Source organism: Acinonyx jubatus, chromosome E1 (genome assembly GCF_027475565.1).
Source record: "Acinonyx jubatus isolate Ajub_Pintada_27869175 chromosome E1, VMU_Ajub_asm_v1.0, whole genome shotgun sequence".
Taxonomy (NCBI): domain Eukaryota; kingdom Metazoa; phylum Chordata; class Mammalia; order Carnivora; family Felidae; genus Acinonyx; species Acinonyx jubatus.
The window spans coordinates 37182419-37206712 of NC_069397.1; the positions used below are offsets into that span (position 1 = coordinate 37182419).

Consider the following 24294-nt stretch of genomic DNA (forward strand, 5'->3'; position numbering starts at 1 on the left):
GTGGGGACCCACTGGGCAGGCATTCGGAGACCCAGGTGCTTTCTGTGGTGTTGCTGCACTGCCCCCTAGGGCATTATTGGTGACTCAAGACTGGAGCTGGGTGGCCACCATGCTGGGCTCCAGCGCAGGAAAGGGAAAAGGAGTGTAGAAAAGGGATATCTAGGCGCTCCTCGGTGGCTCTTGATTTCGGCTCAGGTCACGAGCTCACAGTTTGTGAGTTCGAGCCCCGTGTTGGGCTCTGCGCTGGCAGGGCAGAGACTGGGATTCTCTGTCTCCCCCCTGCCCCCGCCCCTCCCCTGCTCGCTCTCTATCTCTCTCTCTCAAAATAAGTAAACATTAAAGAAGAAAGAAAGAAAAGGTATATCTAGGGTCTTAAAGCGTCCACACTACCTCCCCCTGGCACCCCACTGGAGGGGGCGAAATCACATGGCCACACCTGACCGCGAGGGAGGCTGGGAGTCGAGTCAGCTGGGCAGCCATGGGAGCACAGATTCTGGTGGCCAACCAACAGTGGTCACCACAGCCTCCTTGTCCTCCATCCTACCTCCTAGCTGTCCTTCTCACCGTCATTAGTGTCCCGCACCGTTCTCTTCTTGGATCTCTCTTCAGTTGACACACATTACCCGGCCATTCTTGCCCAGTCATATGCAAACGACTGCAAACATTTCTATCTCTAGTCCAGATTTCCCTCTTGGGCAGCAGGCCCACCAGGGCACCATGGGCCCAAATCTGGGATCGCAGCCAGACTCCCAGACTCCTCTTCTCCATCCGTCACCAATGCTGGTATTTCTATTGTATAAAGGCCTCTCCGATGAGGACTCTGTTCTCCTTCTCCTGCTGACTCCTCCACCCTTTCTCACAGCTTCCAAGCTGGTCTCCCTGTCTCCAGCTGCCCCCCAATACTTCGCACCATCCTCCGGCAAAACGTGGGCATGCGTCAAGGCCCTAAGCCCTCTTCTCTTCTCCCTTTTCGGTCTTTCCCTGAGCCCCGAAGCAAATCTGATTGTCACAGCCCCGCTTGGCCATCTCTGGCTCCCCAGTGCTCTGAGAACAAGCCAAAATCCTTACCTCGGCCCACAGGGCCCTGCAAGACCTGGCCCTGCCCCGGTGCAGCCTCTCCCCCTACTCTAGGCTCCGGCCACACTCAGTTCTTTGAGGCACCTAATGCCCCCAGCCCCAGGACCATTATCCAGCTGTCCCTCCTGCCTGGAACAGTCTCCCCACCACCCCTCTCTCTGTCATGAACTCCCAGTCATCTTTCTGAGCTAATCACAAAGATTGCTTCCCCAAAGGCACCTCTGCTCTCCCTGATGAGGGCAATCCCCCCCCCCCACCACCACCACCGGGCATAGCCTCTGGCCCCTGTCACACCTCTTTCACAGTGCTTGTCTCAGCTGTGTGATTATTGACTACGATCGGTCTGCCCCCCAGCCCGCAAGCTCCAGAAAGCCAGGACCCTGCCTATTTTGCTCACGGTGTCACTCAATGCTTGGTTCAATGCCCTGCGCATAGTAGGGGCTCAGTTAATATTTGTCGAACAAAAAATAAGTAAAGGAAAATTTATGATCGCCACAATCTGATTGGACTACTCTTCAGAGGCTCCTTGTTGCCTTCAGAATAAACTCCTTACCCTGACACACAAGATCTTTTGTGATCTGACCTCTGTCTACCTCATCTCTTGTCACATGTACCCTGTGTTATGGGCAGTAGGATCTGTCTGAGTCCCATTCAAGGGGGCCTAGGTGGCTCGGTCAGTTGTGTCCAGCTCTTGATTTCGGCTCAGGTCATGATCTCTCGTTTCATGGGCTCGAGCCCTGTGTCAGGCTCTGCACTGACAGCGTGGAGCCTGCTTGGAAGTCTCTCTCCCTCTCTCTCTGCCCCTCCACCGCTCATGCATGCATATGCAGTCTCTCTCTCTCTCTCTCTCTCTCTTTGAATGAATAAATATTTTTTCAATGAATAAATAAATGAATGAATAAATATTTTTCTCTTTCTCTCAATGAATAAATAAATATTTTTTAAAAAAGAGTCCCATTCACTCAAGCTCCCATTCACTTCGTGCTCTGACTTCAGCGCCTCCCTGGACCTCTTCACTTCATGAATTCCTATGTATGTTTGAGACACAACTCAGATATCTCCTCCTCTGGGAAGTCCTCCCTGATCCCCCAGGCCTCCTACATGTTCCATTGTGCCCCGGCCTCACTGATCTCGATCTTGTCATGCAGTAGTGGGGCTGTTTGCTCATTCGTCTCTCTCCCTTACTAAGCTGGGAGTGAAATACAAGGTTTTAGACATTTCTCATCTCCAGCCCGTAACCCATTGTCCAATTAATGCTCGGGTAAATGTTAGCGCCCTTCACTTCTTCGCTGCCCCTCCCAATGTCTTTAAAATTGGGCCACACAGCTTTATATACAAAGCTAAAAACTGGAAATGACCCAAACATCCATGAGCAGAATATACAAATTGTGGAATATTCATCCCATAGAAATCTACATGGCAATGAAAAGAATAAACAACTACCACGTGAAACAATAAGATGAATACCATTGTATAAGGCTGAACAGAAGAAGCCAGGACCAAAAAGTACCTTTCAATTCTATGAAGATTAAAAACAGTTAAAGTGAATCTGCAGCGACAGAGGCCAGCAAGGTGGCTATGTCCAGGTCAGGGGACTGACTGGGACTAAGTCTGAGGGAGCTACTCAGAGGGCTAGACTAGAAACGGGTAGTGATCACACATGTATGTGCATGTGTAAATGTTAATCAAACAGGCCTTTTGCGCATTTTAAAGTAGATAACTTTACCTGTGTTTTTTAAAAGATAAAGACTCTTTTTTTATGTTTATTTTTTAAAAAATTATTTTTAATGTTTATTTTTCTTAGAGTGAGACAGAGCGCAAGGAGGGGAGGAGCAGAGAGAGAGGGAGACACAGAATCCAAAGCAGGCTCCAAGCTCTGAGCTGTCAGCACAGAGCCTGACGCGGGGTTCGAACCCATGAACCGGGAGATCATGACCTGCGCTGAGATCAAGAGTCGGATGCTAACGCACCCCCATCTCTATTTTTTTTTAAGTGCTATAATTTTGCAATTGATTATCACGGATAACAAAAACCTCTGGTGTCTGAGGGTCACTTCTTGCTACAGAGTCCTCTGGTTTTAGGTGGTGATATCACACATCCCTCTCCCCATGCCCAGAAAGGGTAAACCACTCAGCTAGAGTAGCCCAGCATGTCTGTGGAGAGCCCACACCCTAAGGAGGAGGCTGCATGTCCTGCTTCTTCCATGCAGCTTAAGGCCCCTCAGGGTCAGGTTCTGTGTCTTTGTGTCTCTGGCACAGAGTTCTGTGACCCCGAGATATTGGCGGGAGGCTACCTCTGGTCGGTAACTGGTCGCTGCTGGGGTAGTAAAACATGGCAGCAGTGTGGTCATTACGGGCACAAACTCCATCAGCACAATTCAGAGAGGCCTGACCTCTCTGTAGCTCAGTTTCCTCAACTGCCAAATGGGGATACTGATAGTACCTACCTCTTACCGTCCTGAGGACTAAATGAGTAACTAAGCAGAAAGCACTGAGAACAGCACCTGCCTCCAAGCAAGTGCCATGTAAGTGTTTGCTATGACGCCCGCTATTAGGGGAAAACCCAGAGGGCCCGGAATTAAACTGCTCTTCCCCTGGCTGTGTGACCTCAGGCAAATCGATTAACCTCTCTGAGCCTCCATTTCCTCATCTATTTAACAGAGATAAGAATACCCATCGATTGTTATGAAAGCAAGGACACCTGCAAAGCACCGAAGTTCCTCGAATGCAGAGATCTTGTCCTACACATCCCTCTCCCCAGGCCCCAGCCCGGGGAGGTGTTCAATAGCTTAGAAGACTTACCGCCTTCCCCACCCACCCTCTCCAGCCTCTGGTGCTAGCAGACAGCAGCATCTAGTGGAAGCCTCTGGAAGTGCATCCTGGCCAAGTGCCACTCCCCAAGCTGCAGTCCAGCCCTTTAAATATAAATAAGCCTTTTTAAAATGTACACTCCGCATTGGACAAGTATTGATTAAGTGCCTGCTGTGTACAGGACACAGATGAAGCAAGAGAAACAAGATGACTGTAGAAAGATGAAGAAAAAAAATCACAATCATAACCTTGTCATCAATAACCTCAATTTTTTTACCTTTAATTAAAAAATAAACACACTAGGTAGGGGGCGTTGGCACACTCGTGTCTTCCTGGGAAGTTTCTACAATTACAGGAGTGACTTTGAAGGGGCCACTTAGTGTTCATAACACTCAGTTAAGGCCAAAGCAATGAAACGAAAGCTTAGGTCAGAAAGGGGATTCCTCCCGGTGGCCTGACTTAGCTTCCCAGGTTCTCCTTGGAAAGGGGGAACGGGAGTGCTTGGCTCCAAAGCCCACATTCTCCCACCCCACTCCACCGTTCCTGCCCCAGACAGAAAAGAGTGAAGAGGGTCCAAAAGTGCCACGGATGACATTCAACTGGGGGAATCAGAGAAGACTTTGGGGGAGAGATGGCATTTCACATGGGCCTTGGAGAATGAAGGTAGAGAAAAGGGAGGGTGGCTAGGGAAGGAAAGGCGATCCAATGTGATGGACCATGTGGTGTATAAAGTGAGGAAACAGAGCCACGCGAGTTAGGGTCGAATCATAGAAGGCCCCAAATGACAGGCCGAGGGGGTTGCATTTAATAAAATCAGGGGACCTGCTGAGTACGAAAGTAATGGGATCAGAGGGGAATCAGAGGAAAACCAGAGATACAGAAACTAGTTAGGTGGCTACTGCAATGGTCCAGGCTAGACATTGTGGGCACTGCACCCTCCTGGAGAGGATACAAAGAGCTACTGGAGAGGCCAGAAGGAGACAGAGGTTTGGAAATAGACAGCAGTGAGTCAAATGAGCGGCAGCGGGTGAGAATTCAAGGGGCTGAGTCTTGGGAAGAAAGGCAGAGCTCTAACCAGAACGTGGGCTTGATGGGGGAGGGGGCGGGGACTAAGGTGGGCAGGGGACGATGACAAGAAGCTTGGTCCTCAATAGGGAAAGTATGAGTTGACAGTAACCACTCAGAGATAGGAGACCAAAGCTCAGGAGAGGGGTAGAGCTGGAGGGAGAGGAGGCGGGGACAGTAATTTTGACTCACTTACCCATGCAAGTGCAGGATGAAGACTTCAGAGAGAGACACAAAGGGAATCATGGGGAGCCTTGGGGGCGGAGAGTAGACACCACCTGGACATCACTGGCTCCCTGTGTGTTAAAGCTTCCTGAGGTCAGAGGAAGAGGAAGCACAGAAAACGGAGGAGGGACTTCTTACAGGAGAGAACCAGAGCACTGGTGAGCATCCAGCGGGGTCACGGAGAGATACAGGGGTCAGGATGGCCGGGAGGCGACCATTGGACTTGTGTTTGGGGGTGGGATGTCATGAGTGACCCTGGAAAAAGCCATTTCAGGGAGAAGTCAAGTCGCAAAGATTTAAGAGGCAAGAAGCAGAGGGTGCGGGGGCGGCTCCCAGGAGGAGGGAGGTGTTGGTGAACAGGCTGGACTAGGGTGAGGCAGGCGAGGCGCCTTGGGAATAAGATTTAAGGAGGTACTCACTTTCTTTCGGGGGCGTGCAGTTGGTCCTGATGATGGGGCAGACAACTGGCCCCAGAGCTGTGGAGAGATAGGGACCCACGGAGAGAGACCCTCTGAAACTAAAGGAAAAGAGAAAACCCAGTAAGAGAGATCCAGGCAGAAGCTAAGACCCTTGATCCCGCCAAACACGCCGTGATCACTGGCTGAGCCACAGAGGATGCGAAGCCTGGGTGGGGAGAGGTAGAAGAAAGGACGCACACCCACACCGACAATCTGGGAGCAGGGGCTGGGGCGGCGGAGGCTCTGGAGACTGAGGAGACACGGAAGGGAGAGCCCCCAGGGACCCTCTTGGGGAGACTGAGCTCCCCTCCCGGCTCAATGAGTGTTGGGGGAGGGGGAGTCCTAGCATCCATGAGAGCAGTCTGGAAAAAGTAAGGAGTCCAACTTGACCCTTTCCCCCAAGCTGCTCCAATTCAGGGAGATGTGCAGCCCCCTCCCCCCATCCAGAGGGGCAGTACCCCAGAACCACCACCCCCCCCACACACACACACACATTGCAGCACAGGCTTCCTTCCCCCAGGAAGTCTGGGCAAGTTTCTCCTTACAGGGACTCGGTTTCTGCAGTGGGCTGAATGGTGGCACCCAACAAGATCTGTGTCCTAACTCCCCTCCCTCTGGACCCTGTGAATGCGGCCTTATTTGGAACCAGGGTCTTTGCAGATGTAGCTAAATGAACATTGTCAAGATGAAGTCATGCCGGATTATCCGGGTGGGCCCGGAACCCAGTAAGTGTCCTTATAAGAGACAGAAGAGGGGAGGGCCACGTGCAGACGGTCCCGCGGCGAACACGGTGGGGCCTCCAGGAGCTGGGAGAGGCAGGGAAGGGGTTCTCCCCTAGAGCCTTCAGAGAGCGCGCGGCCCTACCAACACCTTAATTTCGGACTTCTGGCCTCCAGAACTAGAAGGGAAAAAGATTTCTGTTGTTTTAAGGCACCACGTTTGTGGTAATTTGTTACAGCAGCCACAGGAAACGAATGCAGTCCTCTATTCTGCAAAATGACTAGAAAGCTTCTAGAGAGGCTTCTAGCCCTGAGTTTCTCCAAATTAAACCATTCGGCAAGCGAGGGGAGTTCCAGGTCTGGCCAAAAGGTGTGTTTTTCAACTCACCGCCCCGGACTCCTTCCAGGCTAACGTTTAATGTTTGATGCTTTCATTTGAGGAGGGAGGAGGGAAGACAAATTAACTGCATCACATGCCACTGCTCAGGGAAGTGGAGTCCGAAAAGGACTCTTGGCCCAGAGCTCCCACTCTCCTGCCCAGGCTGGTTGAAAAGGGTCAAAGCTGACCCGGACCACAATTACTAAAAGCAGAGAGCTTTTTTAAAACCTGGGGGGGGGGGGGGGGTGTCTGCCTTTCTGGATTTCTCTTTGCACACATGACCCCCTCTTCACAGCGACTCTTTCCCCACTCCTCACGGCTTCCTTCCCCATTCTCGGGGGGGGGGGGCAAAATAAGACGGATACCCCTGTAGCCCAGGAGTGGAGGGCACTCTCCCCGCCCTCCCCCCACCTCCCCACAACACAGCTGGAGGGGGGAGGGGAGGTCAGCAGGGTTCATAAAGGCCAGATGTTGAGGAGAAAGAGAGCAAAGCCCAACCCACGCCCACCCACCCCACCCCCACCTTCACCCCCATGGGCGGGGGGGGGGGGGAAGAAAAAATTAAGAGACAGCTTTTAAAACAAACAAAACTTTTGTGGCCCAAAACAGTTTTTCTCAAGAATCTGCTCTATGCAAACAATAACAACTTTTTACAAAGCATTTTCACAGAAAAGGAGACAAGTCCTTCCCCAGTATCGTATATGGGAACTGTTCCTCCCTCGCCCCCGTTTTGGGGGGAAAGGGGTGGTTATTCACTAGTGTGGGCAGAAGGGTCACTGGGTTCCTCACTTGTCGGGCAGATCCACCACCCCCAGGTTCCCGTCACACCCAAACTTGGGGAGTCTCCCTAAGAGCTCGCCTCCCCGACCTCACCTGGGCAGAGGAGAAAGCGATTTCACCCCCCTCTCTGGCTCTAGGGGGTCTTCCCAGCCACCGGGCGTGGTCCAGGCCTACCTCTCCCCTCCCCCCTGGAAAACAGAACCTCTGACCTCAAAACTAATCCCCTGGCCCTGCCCCCATCGGATCCATCAGGTCCCTGACAACTCCTGAAATGCCTGAAGTTAGGGGAGGAAGCTGATGATGGCTCAGCCCAGTTCCCATTCAAACCCAAACTTTGCCCCTTCAAGCCTGGCCAGACCCTTGAGGTTAGGTCAAGAGCTCTTTAACTTACCCCTCTACAAAGAGCTGCTCGTCTCATCTCTAGCCTTTGAGGGGGCTGAGTTTGGGTGTCCGAAAATGGACCCAGGCCTGCCCTCTACCTCCATCCCCTCCCATCCATAAATCGGTGGAGAGGACCTCGAAAGGCAACTGGTTTGGTCTGATTTTATTGATTTCTTCCACCTTCCATTACTTTCCCTGGGACAGTCTCTGGCCCTTTCCCCAGGCAAAGTCTGTGCTTTTGGAGGGGGAGGAGGTCCCCTCCTAATTGGAGAAGCAAACTGGGGGAGGGGGTTGATGGATCCAGGGAGAAGGTCCTCTTTCACCCATCAGACCTTACAAACTGAAAACAAACAGGAAAAATTGAAGAAACTCCAAAACTGGACAAAAGAGAAAGGTTGGTGGCTGAGACTGAAGATCTCGCCAATTAGAAGTCACCTGCCTTGGGGGGAGGGAGGGCGGGGAGAGGGCTTAGGAAAAGAACAGGGAGGGGGTGATCTTCCCCCTGCCGGAGCTGCCCCCTCTAGGAAGGTTCCAGTGATGCTGGGAGCGCGGGGGGGGGGGGGGGGGGGGAATGCCTGAGGGGAGTGAAGGGTTAAAGGCCTGGATGGTGGGGGTGGGGGATGCCCCCAGGGAGCTGCCAATCACCTCCCCACCCCCACCACAGCCCCCTCATCCCCAGGCTCGCCCACAGAAACAACCGGTTTGTCCATCACCAAGGTCTCTCTCCCTCTTTTTTTTTTCCTTGTCTTTGAGCGGTAGCCTCCTTTGCTCCCCCTGGGGTGAAGGCCCTGCCCCCAGAGATCCGAGATGGAAGAGGGGAGGGATTGGAATCTATGTCATTAAGCCTTTTTCCGTTAAGCCTTCTCCTGACTCCAGCCCTTGGTTCGACTCCAAAGGATGAGGGGGAGGGGGTGTCACCCCAAACAGCTAGGTGCTTGAAGATCACTGTCATTTGAGGTCCCTCTGACCGCAGCCCTTAAAACGTAAAGGGAACAGGCAAATGCGACACACGAGGCCCCGTCCTCGAGCCCAAAGTTTGGCCGTGGCCCCAACTTTTTTCCCCATTGGTAGGAGAGGTCTCTGCTCAGAGTTCCTCCAAGTTGATCCCCCAGAATTTAAGGCCTGGGGGCTCAGGGACAGCAGGACCCCCTATCTGCCACCTCCACAGTGGGTGGGCAGGCGGGGGCTTAGAGTCTCCCTGGAGGCGAAGCGAGGATGCCGGCCCTAAGTCTCCGTCCTCCCCTACCACCAGGGCCGGGGGGCAGGGGAAGGAGTCGAGGAGGCTGAAGGTGCTCGTCGTGGGGAGCGTCGGTGCAGGGCGGCGGGGCTGCGTGCTGCGATGGGGGGGTGGCGGTCGCCGGCGTTTCTTGGCGGCTCCCCGGGCGGCCCCTTTTGCTGGCGGCCGCTCGGGCCCCCGGCGCAAACTCGGAGTGTCGAGGGCGAAGCCCTTCGCGTAACACCAAAGTTTCGACCGGCGGATCAGACGATCGAAATGTTCCTGGCGGAGATCGCCGGGAGCGGCCGAAGCTCCGCTGGCCGTCGAGGGGCTAGCGGCTGGTGCCTCGGGGGCGGCCTGCGGGGGGTTTCCATCGACTGCGGCCGTCTGTCCCGGTGCGGGCGGCTCCGGCGCAGCCCCGGGACCCGCGGACTCGGTAGAGAGGCCCGCAGGTGGCGGCGGAGGCCGGGAACTGGGCTCCTGATGGGGGCTGGCGGCGGGGCCAGGCTGGGAGTCGAGACCCGAGGCTGGCCGAGGCGGAGCCGAGGCGGAGCTGGTCGGAGATTCCCGAGGGCGCCGAGGCGCCGGGCAGCGGCCGGGAGGTACGCCGGAGCGGGAGCTGAAGTGCGGGAAACTGCCTCCGCCCTCTTCCTCCTCGCCACGGCTCCAGCACACTGCGGCTTCGGCATCCTGACCGGCCGGGGAGTTCGGATCACCGGACCGCCCGGCTTGTCCCGCGAGGTGCTTCAGGCCATCCGGGGACCAGCCGCCGGTGCACAGCGGGGCGCGAGGGCCCACCAGCACCGGGGCCCGCGGCGCCAACTCCCCAGGCCCCAGGCCCAGAGAGGACGCTCGAGGTTTGGCAAGGGCGCAGAAGGCAAGGGCACGCAGGCACAGTGGAGAGAACTCCTGTGTCCCCCGACGCGGCTTCCGGGGTGTCGGGGAGCAAGGCGACCCTCGCGGGGACGCCGGCACTGCGAGGCGGGGAGCGGGGCACAGAGTCTCCATGGAACCGCCCGGGGGGGTGCCCACTGCGGGGGCCCTGGTCCCAGCGGCGGTGTGCCCTGGCTGCCCGAAGAGCCCACGGGCGAGGGGAACATCGCCCCCCCTCGACGGGGAGGTCTCTGCTCACGGGCGCCCCCGGCCCGCAACCCTGGGCCGCGGGGCTCTGGCTCCCTCCTCGATCTCGTCACGCGGCCCTCCCGGCGGCCGGACTCCTGGGTCCCTGCGAGTCCCGGCCCGGTCGGCCGCCCTTCTTGCCGCCGCCGCGTTCCCCGCGCAGCCCCGGCGGGAGCCCCTCTTGAGTAGCCCAGAGCGCAGAGGCTGGGGAAACAAAGCGGCCGGCGGCCGCGGGAGGCGGGAAGGACCCCGGGCCCGGCACCCGGTGCCCGGGCCCAGGCGGCGGGGAGGGCGCCTTCCGCCCGCTCGGCTTCTTTCTTCCCCGCTGGCTCCCGGAGACCGCGTTATAGAGAACTGCCCCCTCGCTGCCCCAATACCAGCGCCGGGGCCGCGAGCCCGCCGCTGATTGGACGGCACCGCCTGTGACGTTAAGCCCGGACCCCACCCCTCCGGCGGCACCGCCCCCGTCCCCATTCCGCACACAGACACACACACGTGGACCCGGCGCGGCGGCGGCTGGGAGGGAGGGAAGGAAGGAGCGTGTGCGGGTGGGATCGCGAGGGGCTAAACGCGCCGCTGCACGTGGCCCGGTGGCGTCCCGCTATTTAGCCGTCGCAAAGCTATTCGTTTTTCCCTTAGCGGTCACGGTGTTCGCATCTGCGAAATGGGAATATTCGTATCTACCCACTTGGGGCTCCGTGAATCAACATAGATGAATCACAAAAACAGTGTTGAGGGAAAAGGTGAAATTAGACAATGGCTGTTTACAAGCTTTGGACAGCAGGACTACGGCGGGCAGAGAATGTTTCCTACCTCTGTTCTGGTCCCCTAGGACAGTGACTGGCACACGCTGGGCTCAGAAAGTGTTGAAAACTAGTTAGGAATTCGGTGTGTGCAAGATGAGGAAAGGAAAAGGTAAATTCAAGAGAGGGGCGGGGGGTAGATATTACTATACCCACGGAAGAAGATAAATAGATTTGTTTCCGTTTCTCTAATGCCGTTCCTAATGATCCCTTGACTGAACTCTGAGGGGCTGGCTCTGCGGCCCCCTCCAATACCAAGACTCTGCCCTCTGAAGCTTGAGGTGTCAAAATGGGCTGAGGAGTCCAGAGGAGGGGACACCCAGACCTTCATTCTTATCACTCCCAAGAAGAGTGAAGCAAAAAAAAAAAAAAAAAAAAGTGAATTCCTCCCCCCCCCCGAAAATGTAGGACCACCTCCCCACAGCACATTCCATCCCCTTAACTTTCTTTAGTTTCTGTACAGCTTACTATTATATGAAAGTCTGTGAATGTATTTATTCTTCATTTTCTATTTCTCATTAGTCTGGAAATGAGCTGATGAGAAGTTTGTCTTAATCACCACTGCATCCCCACTGCTTAAAACAGTGCCCAGACATGATAGGTGCTCAATAAATATTTGTAAGTGAATGAATGAATCCCTGGAATATTTCTTGATAAAAATCAGGTTATTAGAATATGGCTGCTTCCCATCCCCAGAAACATAGAGAATGGTATGATAGCTTAGAGTAACAATGTGGAAGTGGGGGAGGGTGTCACAGAGAGAATATCTCATTCTGGGCCCAGGGTAATAGAGGGTTTCTGAGGGTTGCAAATGATGCATCCTGGCCCCTCTGGCAGTGACGACAGAAGAATTGGTTTTCTACAAGTCATCAAATAACATTTGAGTGGAAAGAGATCAGGAAGGTCTGCCTTCCCCATCTCCCTTCTGCAGAGACCACAGATAAAGGCCTTGAGGAGCCAGGGTTTGAGGAACTAGGGGGTATGGTGTTCTATTGCTACAAACACTCACCCCCTAGCATCTTCTGAAGAAGTCTCAGGGCAGTTGTTGTGAGGGGAGATCCTGGGGTCCCGCCAGGTCTAGACTCCAGGGTTCCTGAGTGCTCCAAAAGCCTTGGCTCCCCTCCCCACCCTCGGCCATTCATTCCCCTCCCCCCCCCCCCCCGCACCACACACACACACACACACACACACACACACACACACACGAGGAAACTTCTGGAAGAATGATTATCTTCACAGCTGTCTCTTCCGGGGGACAATGTTGAGAACTCTTACCCTGAAACAGCAGTAACATATTTATTTTGCTTGTGGGGCAGAGGGCATCTGCTTCAACCTGACTGTACTCCAACCTCTTTGCCACTGAGATGCCTGGGAAGGGAGCTTGGGCCCCCCCTGCAGGAAACTGAACTGGGAAACTCCTTTTATCCCCTACAGTCTCATTCGTATTTGCATTCCTGTGCCTAGTGCAGTGTTGACTTAAGGAGAGAACGCTCAAGAGACTTTTCAGTATGAATAAATGAATGCATCTTACATAACAATGCAGAACAATGGCCTCCTCTTTCTCCCACTCCAAAAGCCTTCGGTGCTCCAGATCTGGGTTTAGGGGCTTTATTGGGGATCATTACTGTTAGGACTACTTCCCTGGAGAAGGAATTCCCTCCACCTCCACTTTTCCTTCTTCCCCTTCCTTGAATCAGGCACCCCAGAATACAGCCCGGATGGGAAAAATCATTGTGGGCATGGAAGAACTTTACAAACTGTAGGGGTTAGTGTGAGTTAACTCTCCAGCTGAAAGGACCTGGAGTCATCAAGCGTCCATTTTCAGAAGGTTTGGACTTCTGGGAGGGGGGGGGGGGTGCCTGCTGTGCCACCCTGCGCAGGTCACCTAGACACTCTGAGTACCAGTGTCCCTGTCAGTGAAAAGGGGACAACAGTAGCTTCTTCACAACCGTCAGTAGAGTGAAAACACGATGTGAGCGGGCTGGCCCAGCTGTTGCAATTCCCATTGCCGACGGTAGAGGGCACTTGACCCCATCCTCAGCCGGCCAGAGAAGGAGGCAACACTCTTCTCTGGAGCCCCTCCTTCCCATGGCAGAAAAAGAGGGAAAGGTCTGGATGCTGGGCTCCACCTGACACCTCCAGAACGAGAGATAGGAAGGGCCTGGGGAGACCTGGAAGAGAGCTGGGGAGAGACCCTTCCCCTTCCGTGACCCATCTGGATTTCACCCGAAGGCCTTTGTTCAAGGATTTGGGAGTAATACCTACCCAATGGCCCTTTCCCTGGAAGGAGGCACAGCAGAGAACTGGCCCCAGAGGTCCAGCCCAATAATAAGAACTTCTACAGCACTGACTGCATTCCAGTCTCTGTCTAGGAACTTTAGGTTATGTAATCCCCCTAACAATTCTATGAGATAGGCACTATTTTTTATTTTTACGTACCATACATAACCCATTTTAAGTATCCAAGTCCGTGATTGTTATTAAATTTATAGAGTTACACCACCACCACCACCACAGTCCAATTTTAGAACATTTCCTAAGAAATCCCTCATCTCCACTTGCAGTAACTCCCCATTCCCACCCCCAGCCCTGAGTGACTAATCTACTTTCTGTCTCTATAGATCCTTTCCTGGACATTTCATAGAAATGGAATCACACCCTATGTGGTCTTTGCATCTGACTTCTTCACAAAAGGGTAATGTTTTGGAGGTTTACCCGTGCCATAGTACGTATGTTCCTTTGTATCGCTGAGTAGTATCCCATGGTAAGGACATAGCACGTTTTGTTTACCCAATCACATTTGGGTTGTTTCCACTTCTCGGTTATTATGAATAATACTGTTGTGGACATCGGCATACAAGTCTTCGTGTGGACATATGTTTTTGTGTTAAGAGTGGGATGCCACAATATACGGTAAATTATATAAACTTAAAAAAATTTTTTTTCTTAATGTTTATTTCTGAGACAGAGAGAGACAGAGCATGAGTGGGGGAGGGGCAGAGAGAGAGGGAGACACAGAATCCGAAGCAGGCTCCAGGCTCTGAGCTGTCAGCACAGAGCCCGACGCGGGGCTCGAACCCACGAACCATGAGATCATGACCTGAGCCGAAGTCGGTCGCTCAACCGACTGAGCCACCCAGGTGCCCCAAATTATATTAACTTTTTAAGAAACTGCCAAACTGTTTTCCAAACTGGCTACACCATTTTATATTGCTGTTAATATTCATGTTATAAGTAAGGAAAGAAGTTTTTTTTAAGTTTATTTATTTATTTTGAGAGAGAGAGAGAGAGAGAGCAAGCAGGAGAGGGGCAGAGAGAGGGGGTGAAAGAGGGTCCCAAGCAAGCTCCATGCTGTCAGCGCAGAGCCTGAAGCAGGGTTCAAACTCCAAACCATGAGGTCATGACCTGAGCTAAAATCAAGAGTCAGACGCTTAACCGACTGAGCCACCCAGGGTCCCAGGGATGGAGATTTTAAGTGACTTTCCCAAGGTTACGCTGCTATCAGGTGTGAGAGCCAGGACCCAAACCCAGGCAGCTGGGTCCCAAGACCACACTCCTAACCATAAGTCTACCCCCATGACAATGAATCTAAGAGGGAAACTATTTCTTGACCCACTGCAACGTAGCCACCACCATTTTTGCCCTTCTTACTTCCAGAATTCCCTAAGTCAGACTCTGTTCCCACCCAGCAGGGCTGCGTCCCCCTAGCCAAAAGCACACTTTGATCTACCCCCTCTGGAAATCTGTACCCATGATTAATGGCTTAAGTTCTGGACTCAGATGGTCTGTCCATATCCCCGACTCATCACTTTACCAGCTGTGTAATTCGGGACCAAGTTACTTAACCTCTGCTTTAGTTTCTTCATCGGCAAAATAGAAATAGCATCTCCTTTCATACCATTGAAAAAGTGCTCTATTATGGAAATTTTCAAACCCATACAAAAGTAAACAGAAAAGTATAACAAACCTCTGTGTACCCCACATCCAGCCTTAACACTTATCAGCCAATAGCTGATCTTGTTTCAGGCTTACCCCCACCCACTTCCTCCCCTACTCCAATTTTTAATAAAACCAACTTTACTGAGGGATGACTCATATACGATAAATGTACATGTTAAATGTACAGTTCAAATAGTTTTCATGAATGAATGTAACCACCACAATTAAGGTATAGAACATATTCCATGTTATCTTAGAGCAAATCCCAGACATCATACAATGTCATTCCCAAATATTTCAATACATATTTCCACAACATAACGATTCATTCGAAACAAACATAACCCCAACACTCTTATCAAACCTAAGAAGAGTTAATGGTCATTCTTTAACATCACATAGCCAGCCAATGTTCAAATTTCTCATTACCTTATAATATTTTTTTCTTTACACTTTGGTTTACTTGATTTCAAGTAGATGATACGTCTCTTAACTCTCTTTTAATTCATAAATTCCTCCTTTAACTCTTTTTTATTTTCTCCTTGCAATTTATTGATACTAGAATCACCACAGTCTGGAGGTGCAGGGCTGACTCCGTAGGTAAAGCCTGTGCCTCTTGATCTCAGGGTCATGAGTTCAAGCCCCACATCAGACTCACTGCTGTCAGAGCAGAGCCTGATTTGGATCTTCTGTGCCCCTCTTTCTCTGCCCCTCCCCCGCTGGTGCTCTCTCTCAAAAATTAAAAAAAAAATTTTTTTTTTAAATTATAGTTCCCACGGTCTGGAATTTACTGATTGCATCCCCATTGTGTCATTCAATCAAGCAAGATTTACTCACCAATATTTACTGTGTACAGGATTGTCAAATGTAGCACAAATTACAGAACATACTTAGACTAGAAAAATGCTTGCTTCTCTGTAATTCAGACTTAACTGAACATCCTGTGTTCCACCTGGCAACCCTATCTGCGTGCCTGTCTAGCGTTGGAGGCGCAGTGGCGAGCAAGACAGACAACCCCCCCCCCCCCGCCACCACCCGATAGAGCTTATAGTCTAGGAAACTGGGGGAAGCCAGGGAATATACCAGCAGACATTACTCTTCCTGGGGACACTGTGAGGAGTAAATAAGAAACCCATAAGTTTAATGCCTGGTCCATAGAAGCCCTTGATGAATGACAATGTTCTCAGCAACAGTCTAGCCTTTCCCCCTTCTGTCTCTTCCCTTTTCCCACCCTGCTCCACATCTCCCTAGGAATTATTCCAGGCTTGCCCTCCTCCTGCTGTATTTCCTCCACAGGTCTGTAGTGAGTTCATTCATCTATTCACCCCACAGTCACTGAGCGCTCTCCCCTCCTTGCGGCAAGCCCCAGACCAGGCTCTGGGTACTCAGAGGTCATGGGGATGCAGCTGGTAGATGAGGTGAACATTATGCGCTACTTTGAGAAGGTGCAATGGAGGGGTGACCATGGTCCTTGGAACAGGAAAGTCAGGGCAACCCTACAGAAGGGAAGTCTTTTCAGAGAAGGGGACCTCCCACTTAGGTTCTAAAGGATGAATGGGAATACCAAAGGAAGCATGAGAGAAGAATTCCAACTGAGGAAACAGTATGGGCAAGGAGCAGAGACAGGCACTTGCCATCAAGACAGGCGCTTGCCATCAGCATCTCTCTCCCGTTAAGTAGAGGGGGCGCCCTGGCGTTGGTCCCGCCACATCCGCCCTCTGGGCCATCCATCTCTCTCACACAGCCAACTCCATCAGCCTGTCCCTCCCATTAAAAAGCCAGATCTTCCCTTGACCCCATAGGCTCTGGTCTCCATCCCTCTCTCCTCCCCTTCACAGTCAAATTCCCCGAAGAGCTGTCTACACACTGTCTTCCTTTTCTCACTTCCCACTTACTCCTCAACCCACTTCCATCTGCTGCCACCCCCACCCGCCACCGAAATAGCTCTTGCTGAGGTCCCGGTGGCCTCCTTCTCATCAAAACTGGCAGGCTCTTGTCAGCCCTCTTGTCTTGACCTCTCAAGAGCATCCCACATGACTGGCCACTTCCTCTTTCTAGGAACCGTCGAGTCCTCCACCTCCTGGGCACCGCTTTCCTGGGCGTCCACCTGCCTCGCTGGCTGCTCCCCGCTGTGGTGCGAGCGCAGGCTCATTCTCCCCTCCCCAGCCCAAGGGGCGGGGGTCCTCAAGGCTCTGTCCGGAGTTTCTCTCTTCTTTCTCTGGACCTTCTGTGCGCACTGCACAGTTAGCATCCGTCCAGCTGGGAGCGCTTCGCGGACACCTCTCCTCTCAGCTCTGACCGAGACACGCCACTGCCCGCCCAGCCTCTACCTCACGCATTTCGGTAGCCCAGCAAAATCAGCCTGTCCCAGACCAGCACCAACCCGCCTCCTCTGCCCCGTGTGCCACTTCCAGGGAAACCTGTCCCGGAAGGTTTCCGTAGCCAGAAACCCAAGTGCCCTCCAAGCTAACACCTCCTGCAAATCATGTGGCCGTGTCTGTTTCTGCCCACCTCCACTCCCCCCGCCCTGGCAGTACCCCCACATCCTGCCATGCCCTCTGCATAGCTACCAGTCATCTTTCTAAGCCACAAGTCGGGTTGTGTCTCCCCCTCCACCCACCCACCCCCCCCCCCCCCCGCCAAAACCTTTTAATGGCTTCCCATTGCTTTCCGGATGCAGAGTGAAATCATTAATTCGGCTCACAGGCAGGGTTACCTAAGACTGACAACTCTACCCACAGGTCCTCCTGGGCAGAGGGGATGGGTTCCCTCCCCTACCCCCTCCCACCTCCCCTGTGCCATCCTCTCTCCCTTCAGCTACCCAGGTCTCCTCTAGTGCCTAAACAACGAGCTCCCTCCGCTCCCTCCCTTAGCACATACTGTTCCTTCCAACTGCAAACTTTCCCCCCACCTCCCTTCGCCTGTACCTGGCCAACGCCTGCTCCTATTCAGAGCTTCGATGAAGCATTCCTTCCTTGGAGAAAACTTCTCCCCCAACTCCTCCGGACGGTGGCCAGGTCAGCTTCCTTCCAACTTTATCCCCCCTCGAAAACTGTGCACCTTCCTTCAAGGCATTTTCATCCGTTGTCACTATTTATTAGTGTGATTAACTGATTATTCACCTCTCTCCTACCACACTCTGTTTCACGTAGACAAGAAGCACATTAGATTTTTTCCTCAGCCCAGTGATTGGCATGTGGTTGGCACTCAAATACGTTCTAAAAATCTTTTTTATTACGCACATCTGAAAACCTAGAAAGGAGAGAATAAATAAACCCCTATGTACCCATCACCTAGACGGGTAGTTATATAAAGAATTATTAACATTTGGGGGGGGGGGGGGCGCCTGGGCGGCTCAGTCGGTTAAGCATCCGACTTCGGCTCAGGTCATGATCTCACAGTTTGTGGGTTCGAGCCCCGTGTTGGGCTCTGTGCTGACAGCTCAGAGCCTGGAGCCTGCTTTGGATTCTGTGTCTCCTTCTCTCTCTCTGCTTCTCCTCCGCTCAAGCTCTGTCTCTCTCTCTCTCAAAAATAAATATTAAAAATAAATTTTTAAAGAATTATTAACATTTTTGCATGTTTATCATTTTTGCTAAAATATTTTCAAGTGATTTAGGGTTTGCATGACTGTTCATCCCTAAATAGGAAGTTCTCTTAATACAATATTATGCTCACACCTTACAAAATTAACCATAATTCCTTTATATCATCTAACATCCAGCCCATATTCAAATTTCCCTAAGCGTCCTCCCAGAATGTTTCTGCATTTGGTTTGTTCCAACCAGGATCTAAATAAGGTCCACACATTGCAATTGGTTATGTCTCTTAAGTCTCATTTAAATCTAGAATAACTTTTTCCCCCATGCCATTGAGTTGTTGAATTGCTGAAGTATTTTAAGTAAATTACAGACATCATGTCCCACCTTCTAGATTTCTCTGATTGCTTCCTTGTGATGTTGTTTATCCTGTATTTCCTGAAAACTGGAAATTAGATCTACAGTCTTGATTAGATTCAGGTTGACTAGACTAGCAAAAACACCTCGTGGGTAATGCTTCCCTCATATTGCACGACGTCTTGTGTCCTCAATGCCTGAGTTCCAGCCTTAGTAACGGAACACTGACTGGTAGGTGCCATTGGTGAGAGCCGATTTATTTATTGAGAAGTTGCATTTTCTTCCTTTAGGGCCAGCAAATGATCTGTGGGATAATACTTTGGAGTGACTGGTTTTTTTTTGTGTTTTGTTTTGTTTTTTTATCTACTTTTTTAAAGTAAGCTCTATGCCCAACAGAGGCCTCGAACTCAGGATCCCAAGGTCAAGAGTCACATGCTGTAACAACTGAGTCGGCCACGCGCCCCATGGATGACCACGTTTTTAACAAACGAATAAAGTAGGTCAGTGTGGCTGAACAGTGATGAGGACTGTGGGCAGGAACTCAAAGGGGTGACTGCCTTGATAAGAAATTTGGATTTTATCCTGTAGGATTGGGAATTAAGGACCACTTTTAAGCAAAGGAAATCATGTGGTCAGACTTGGCAAGGGAAAGGGGTGAGGAAGCACGAAGGGAAGGAGAACTAGCATTTCCTGAATGCTCAGCCTGAACTCAACTGTGTGCTCGGGGTTTGGCATACTTGATCAAAGTGAAACCTTCCGCTCTGTTTAAAACAAAAATCCTATTTTGCAGATGAGGGAAATGGAGGCATCACCCATCACTCACCCAAGGTTGCAGCAAGAGATGGTGAAGGTCTGATGGAAGGCAGTGACCACTAGCATGGACAGGTATTTGAGAGAGAATCGGCAGCACTTGGAGGCAGCTGGCTGTGGGGAGGAGGGGAAGCTGAGGCTTCCCGCACATCATGGGTGGGATGTAGGAGGAGACAGAGCAGGTTGGAGGGGAAGATAATGAGCTCAGGCTTCCAGCTGCCCAGATGTCTCCAAGCCGCTCTCTTGAGAAATGGTGTTTATTACATGACAATGTCTATAATTTGGCTTCCGGCATGACTCGATAATTAGCTTAAGTTATCCTTCTTTGGCATTTCATTCAAAGCAAGGACACTCTTACATTCATTCTGATGAGACCTGTTTTCTGTTCGAGGTACAGGAGGACAGTGAGCCTAGAGCCCTACAGTCTGTCTCCTGGCTCGAGTGGGTCAGAGACTGAAGCCAGTGGATGGGCTGTCTGTCCTCTCAGCTAGCATCTGTCTGCCTCTGGGGCTTAGAAGTGTGGATGCCCCCTCTGATAGGGAGCCGCCTGAGGGTGGGGTCCTGGAACCTGAACATTCCGTGCCCAGCAGAAGTGTAGCCCAGAGATTGGTTCCAAGAGCCACTGGGAGATACAGTGAGGAGAAAGATGGTTAACAGAAGTCCACTGGGAGGCACCTGCCGAGGTTGCCACAGGGATGCTTAGGGCTGAAAGGGGGCTGCGTTTAGGGAAACTTTGATTTAAGAGGTATTTACAAGGCAGGTTTTATGAGACTTGGGGGCTGATTCACAGGAGGAGGGAGAGAGATAAAGATTCGAGAAGGACCCTCACGTTTCTTTCTCAGGAGAGAGAGGAGGCTATTAACTGAAGTAGGACAAGAGGAGGGGTGGGCCCAGGGATGAGGAGATGTCATTTCAGTTTTGGTCGCAGTTCCCAGGGACCGAATATAAGTGGAAGTGGATGCGGTCTGAGGAGCCTGGGATTGGGGGTGGGGGGAGGTCTTGGATTAGAGAACAGTCAGGACTAACTCACGGGGACATGGATCAGGGTAGAAACCATAGGTGTGAACACGCTCTGCCAGGGAAAGTCATGTGCATCGGGAAGACGACCCCTGTGGGATGGGCAGAGGCAAAGGACCTCTGCAAAGGTGGCTGGGAAACGTGAGACAGTGAGGCGTGCAGCGCGGTCGTGAGGATTCAGTGCCGTGGAGAGGTTAAGCAGGACGGTGACCAAGGAGCTGCTGGCCTTAACGATTCTGAGATGAACCAGCCAGGGGTCTGGGAAACCGACTCTGGCTTCTTAGGAAAAGTAGAGAAATGGGAAGGATCGCCTAGTGTTGGAGCCCTGGGGCCAAGAGGCAAAGAGCACAGCTGTCTCTCAGCAGGAACTGGCATCGGACACGGCACCCCCTGGGCACCGCGGGCACAGCCACCAAGAGGGCCCCCCACCGGCCTCTGTCCTGGCCACTTGGTTCCTCCAGAACACAGCATGAGGGCCTCAGACTGGCGACACTTGGATCCTGGGCCCACAGCTCCGTGTCCAGGGCACAAAGACAGATGCTCAGAATTCCTTCAGTTCTTTCAGTAAATGTTTACTGAGCACCAAGTATGTGTCAGGCACAGTTCTAGGCCCTTGAATACAGCAACCAAATCCAAAAAGAGCCTCGTCTTCGTGGCACTTACATCGGAGGGGGCCACAAACTGCACACAGAAACACAGGGATAATGAGCCGGTTAAGGACAAAGGAAAAGTATAAGGAAGATAAGGGGTGGGGCAGAAAGGGTACAGGTTGCAGTTTTAAGGTGGCCCACCAGAAGGCAGGGGCATGCCAGCTGTGCACGGGGAAACAACAAGGAAGCTGGTGTGGCCACAGCACAGGAACGAGGGGAAGGGTGGAGACGGGGCCAGAGGGGTTGGGGCAGCAGGCTCTGTGAGACCTTACGGGCCCCTCCCTATAAGGAGTTGGGCTCGTGTGTGCATCGTGAAGGTGAGGCTGGCAGGATCTGCGGACAGAGCAGAGCGTGAGCAAAATCAGAAATTCAGGTTTCAGGCCCGAAGAGCTAGAAAGATTGAGTTGCTGTCAGTGGAGATGGAGGAGGCTGTGGGGGAAGCAGTTGGTGCAGGGGGAGGTGGGGAGTGAAGGGGAGATGGAGAGTTCTAGGACAGATCACCCAGTGGGGCATTCCTCTGAAACAGAAAGCGGGGCACTGGCCAGGCGATGACCTCCAGAAAACACTGGTGACAGGTGGTGACTGGTGACTGACCCCTGGCAGAGCAATTTCGGCAGGGGTGAGGAGGGCCGGAGAGTCAACTCGAGTGGTGTAAATCAGGTCTCCTGATTTACAAAGCAGAGCAGGGGTGGGAGACAGAGAGACCAGGGGACAAGTGCCGGGGAGTGGCCTTTTGGACGGAGGTGGCCTGAGCCCATTTGGAGGGTGAGAGGAAAGAGGTAGATGCAAGAGGGGTTGCAGATCAGGATAAAGAGACCCCACAAGAGGGAGGAGGGATGGGTCCCAGCAGAGGCTTAGCCTAGACAAGCAGAGGTTCGAGCTCAAGGCGCTTGGGTCCGGGAACAAAGACAAGGGTCCCAGGGACATTTCGACAGAAGTGGCCAGGCCAACGGTGGAGAGTGGGAAGTCAGGCATGACTCTGGGATTTTCAAGCCCAACTCCGCCATCCATCCTGAAGGCCTTCCGCGTCCCCTTCTGAGTCCAGACTTCCTCATCTTCACACCAGCCAGCTGCGGGGCCTCACCCTGCACCCTGCCACGGCCAAGGTAAACTGCACCCAGAAGGCTCAACGCCCTGAGCACCGACTCCTACCTGAACCCAAAGCCACGCAGCTGCTTTCTCTGCTTCTGCTGCGGGCCACTGTTGGGGAATACTGCCCAGCCGATGTCCCCCAGCCCCAAGGGGCTCCCTCTCCTGCTCTCCGCCTGAGCCCCCCACCCAGCAATGGCTGTGCTTCCTGTTTCAGAAAAAAAAAAATTACAGTGCAGAGTAAGAGAAATCAAATTCAGAAGAGTACACATTGTAAGATTCCACTTTTATGAAGCTCTAGAACCAGCAAAATGAATCTCTCCTGATCTACAGTGATAGAAATCACATCGGTGTTTGCCTGTGTCTGGAGGAATGTAATGGGATATGAAGGAACTTTCTGGGGAGATGTAAATGCTCTATATCTTTACTGGGGAGGCGGCTACGTGGCTGTATAGATTTGTCAAAAGTCATCACTTGTACAGTTAAGATGCGTGCATTTGATTATATGTCAATTATTCCATACAAAGTTGATTTAAAAAAAATAGAGAACCATGGATGTTAATTAAACTCCTTGCGGTAATCATTGCACAATATATACATATATCAAATCATGATGTTGTGCACCTGAAACTAATACAAAGTTATGAATTGTATCTCAATAGAAGTGGGGAAAAAAACCCAGAGGACTAAAAAATGTTGTAAAAAGAGAAAATGCATGCTAACAAGCAGAAAAGTCCTACACTCAGACATTCACCAGTGACATCCTTCACTTCCTTCCTTCTCTCTGGGGGAAGTAGAGCACCTGCTCTGGTCCACCCAAGCCTCGTGCGGGAGACTGACCTGGAAAACTGCCAGCCAGCCCTCCCTGACCTCCCCGCCTCTCCCCTTGCCGTGTCTCCGTCTAGCTCTCAGCCCAGCCCCTGGGGAGGTCGTCTGGACTCACACTGTCTCCCCCTCCTCATGCAATCCACTGCCATCCCCTCCGCCACGTGGACCAGCTGCCCCACTCTGAGACACCTGCCCTGCAAGCCATTCCCTCTCTCCTTCCTCTCTCCTCCCTGGTTTCCATGACACCATTTTCTCTGTGGTCCTCCTCCATTTCTGGACACTTCTCATGCTCTTTGCCTGGCTTCTCTCCCTCTGCCCCTTCTCAAATGCGTCCGGCCTTGGCCTTCTGCTCTCTGCACCTGCACAGCCTCCCAGCGTGATCTCACCCACACCAGGGCTTCAGTTACCATCTACTGCTGACAACGCTCAAAGATATCTCTGATATTTTTTCAGAGTATCAAGGATATGGCAGAGGAGGTGGGAAGAATATCACGTGTGCTTCAAAAGCATTTTACAACTTTTAAAGTGACACGCACATCCAACCCTCTTCAGGGACAGTCCGCTCGACCTCAAAATCGGCAAGCCCCGGTCCGAATTCATCAACTCTCCCAATCCTGTTCCCCCTCCTCCTCATTTCTTCAGGAGCCCTGCTGTTTAAGACAGAAAACTAGGGGCGCCTAGGTGGCTCAGTCGGTTAAGCATCCAACTCTTGGTTTCAGCCCAGGTCATGATCTCATGGCTCGTGAGTTCGAGCCCTACATTGGGCTCTGTGCTAATAGTGCAGAGCCTGCTTAGGATTCTCTCTCTCCCTCTCTCTCTCTGCTCCTCCCCTGCTCTCTCTCTCTCTCTTTCCCTCTCTCTCAAAATAAATAAATAAACTTAAAAAAAAAAAAGAAGAAACCCGGGAGTCACCTTCACACTCCATGACTACCTACTGTCCATCACTCCCTTCTCTCTACTTCACCCTCTACACCTCCTGTCTCTCCATCCCTACACACCAGTACCACACTCCAGTACAGGCCTGACTCCTTACTCC

The 24294-nt window shown here is 52.2% G+C and overlaps 1 protein-coding gene and 1 long non-coding RNA gene across 2 annotated transcripts; one reads left to right on the plus strand and one right to left on the minus strand.

Annotated features, from left to right (window-relative positions):
- The first annotated feature begins 4526 nt into the window (after positions 1–4526).
- On the plus strand, positions 4527–23139 carry LOC113592606 (uncharacterized). The gene is made up of 3 exons (XR_003412512.2): positions 4527–5335; positions 13654–13757; positions 19655–23139. It is a non-coding gene; the product is annotated as an uncharacterized LOC113592606 (long non-coding RNA).
- Positions 7307–10592, minus strand: EPOP (elongin BC and polycomb repressive complex 2 associated protein). The gene has a single exon (XM_027033923.2). The coding sequence runs from the start codon at positions 10116–10118 to the stop codon at positions 8979–8981; it is 1140 nt and encodes a 379-aa protein (XP_026889724.1). The 5' UTR covers positions 10119–10592; the 3' UTR covers positions 7307–8978.
- Positions 23140–24294: the final 1155 nt, after the last annotated feature.

Coding starts and splice junctions, on each gene's coding strand:
- EPOP (XM_027033923.2), bottom strand. CDS start 10,118: ATGGAGACTCTGTGCCCCGCTCCCCGCCTCGCAGTGCCGGCGTCCCCG.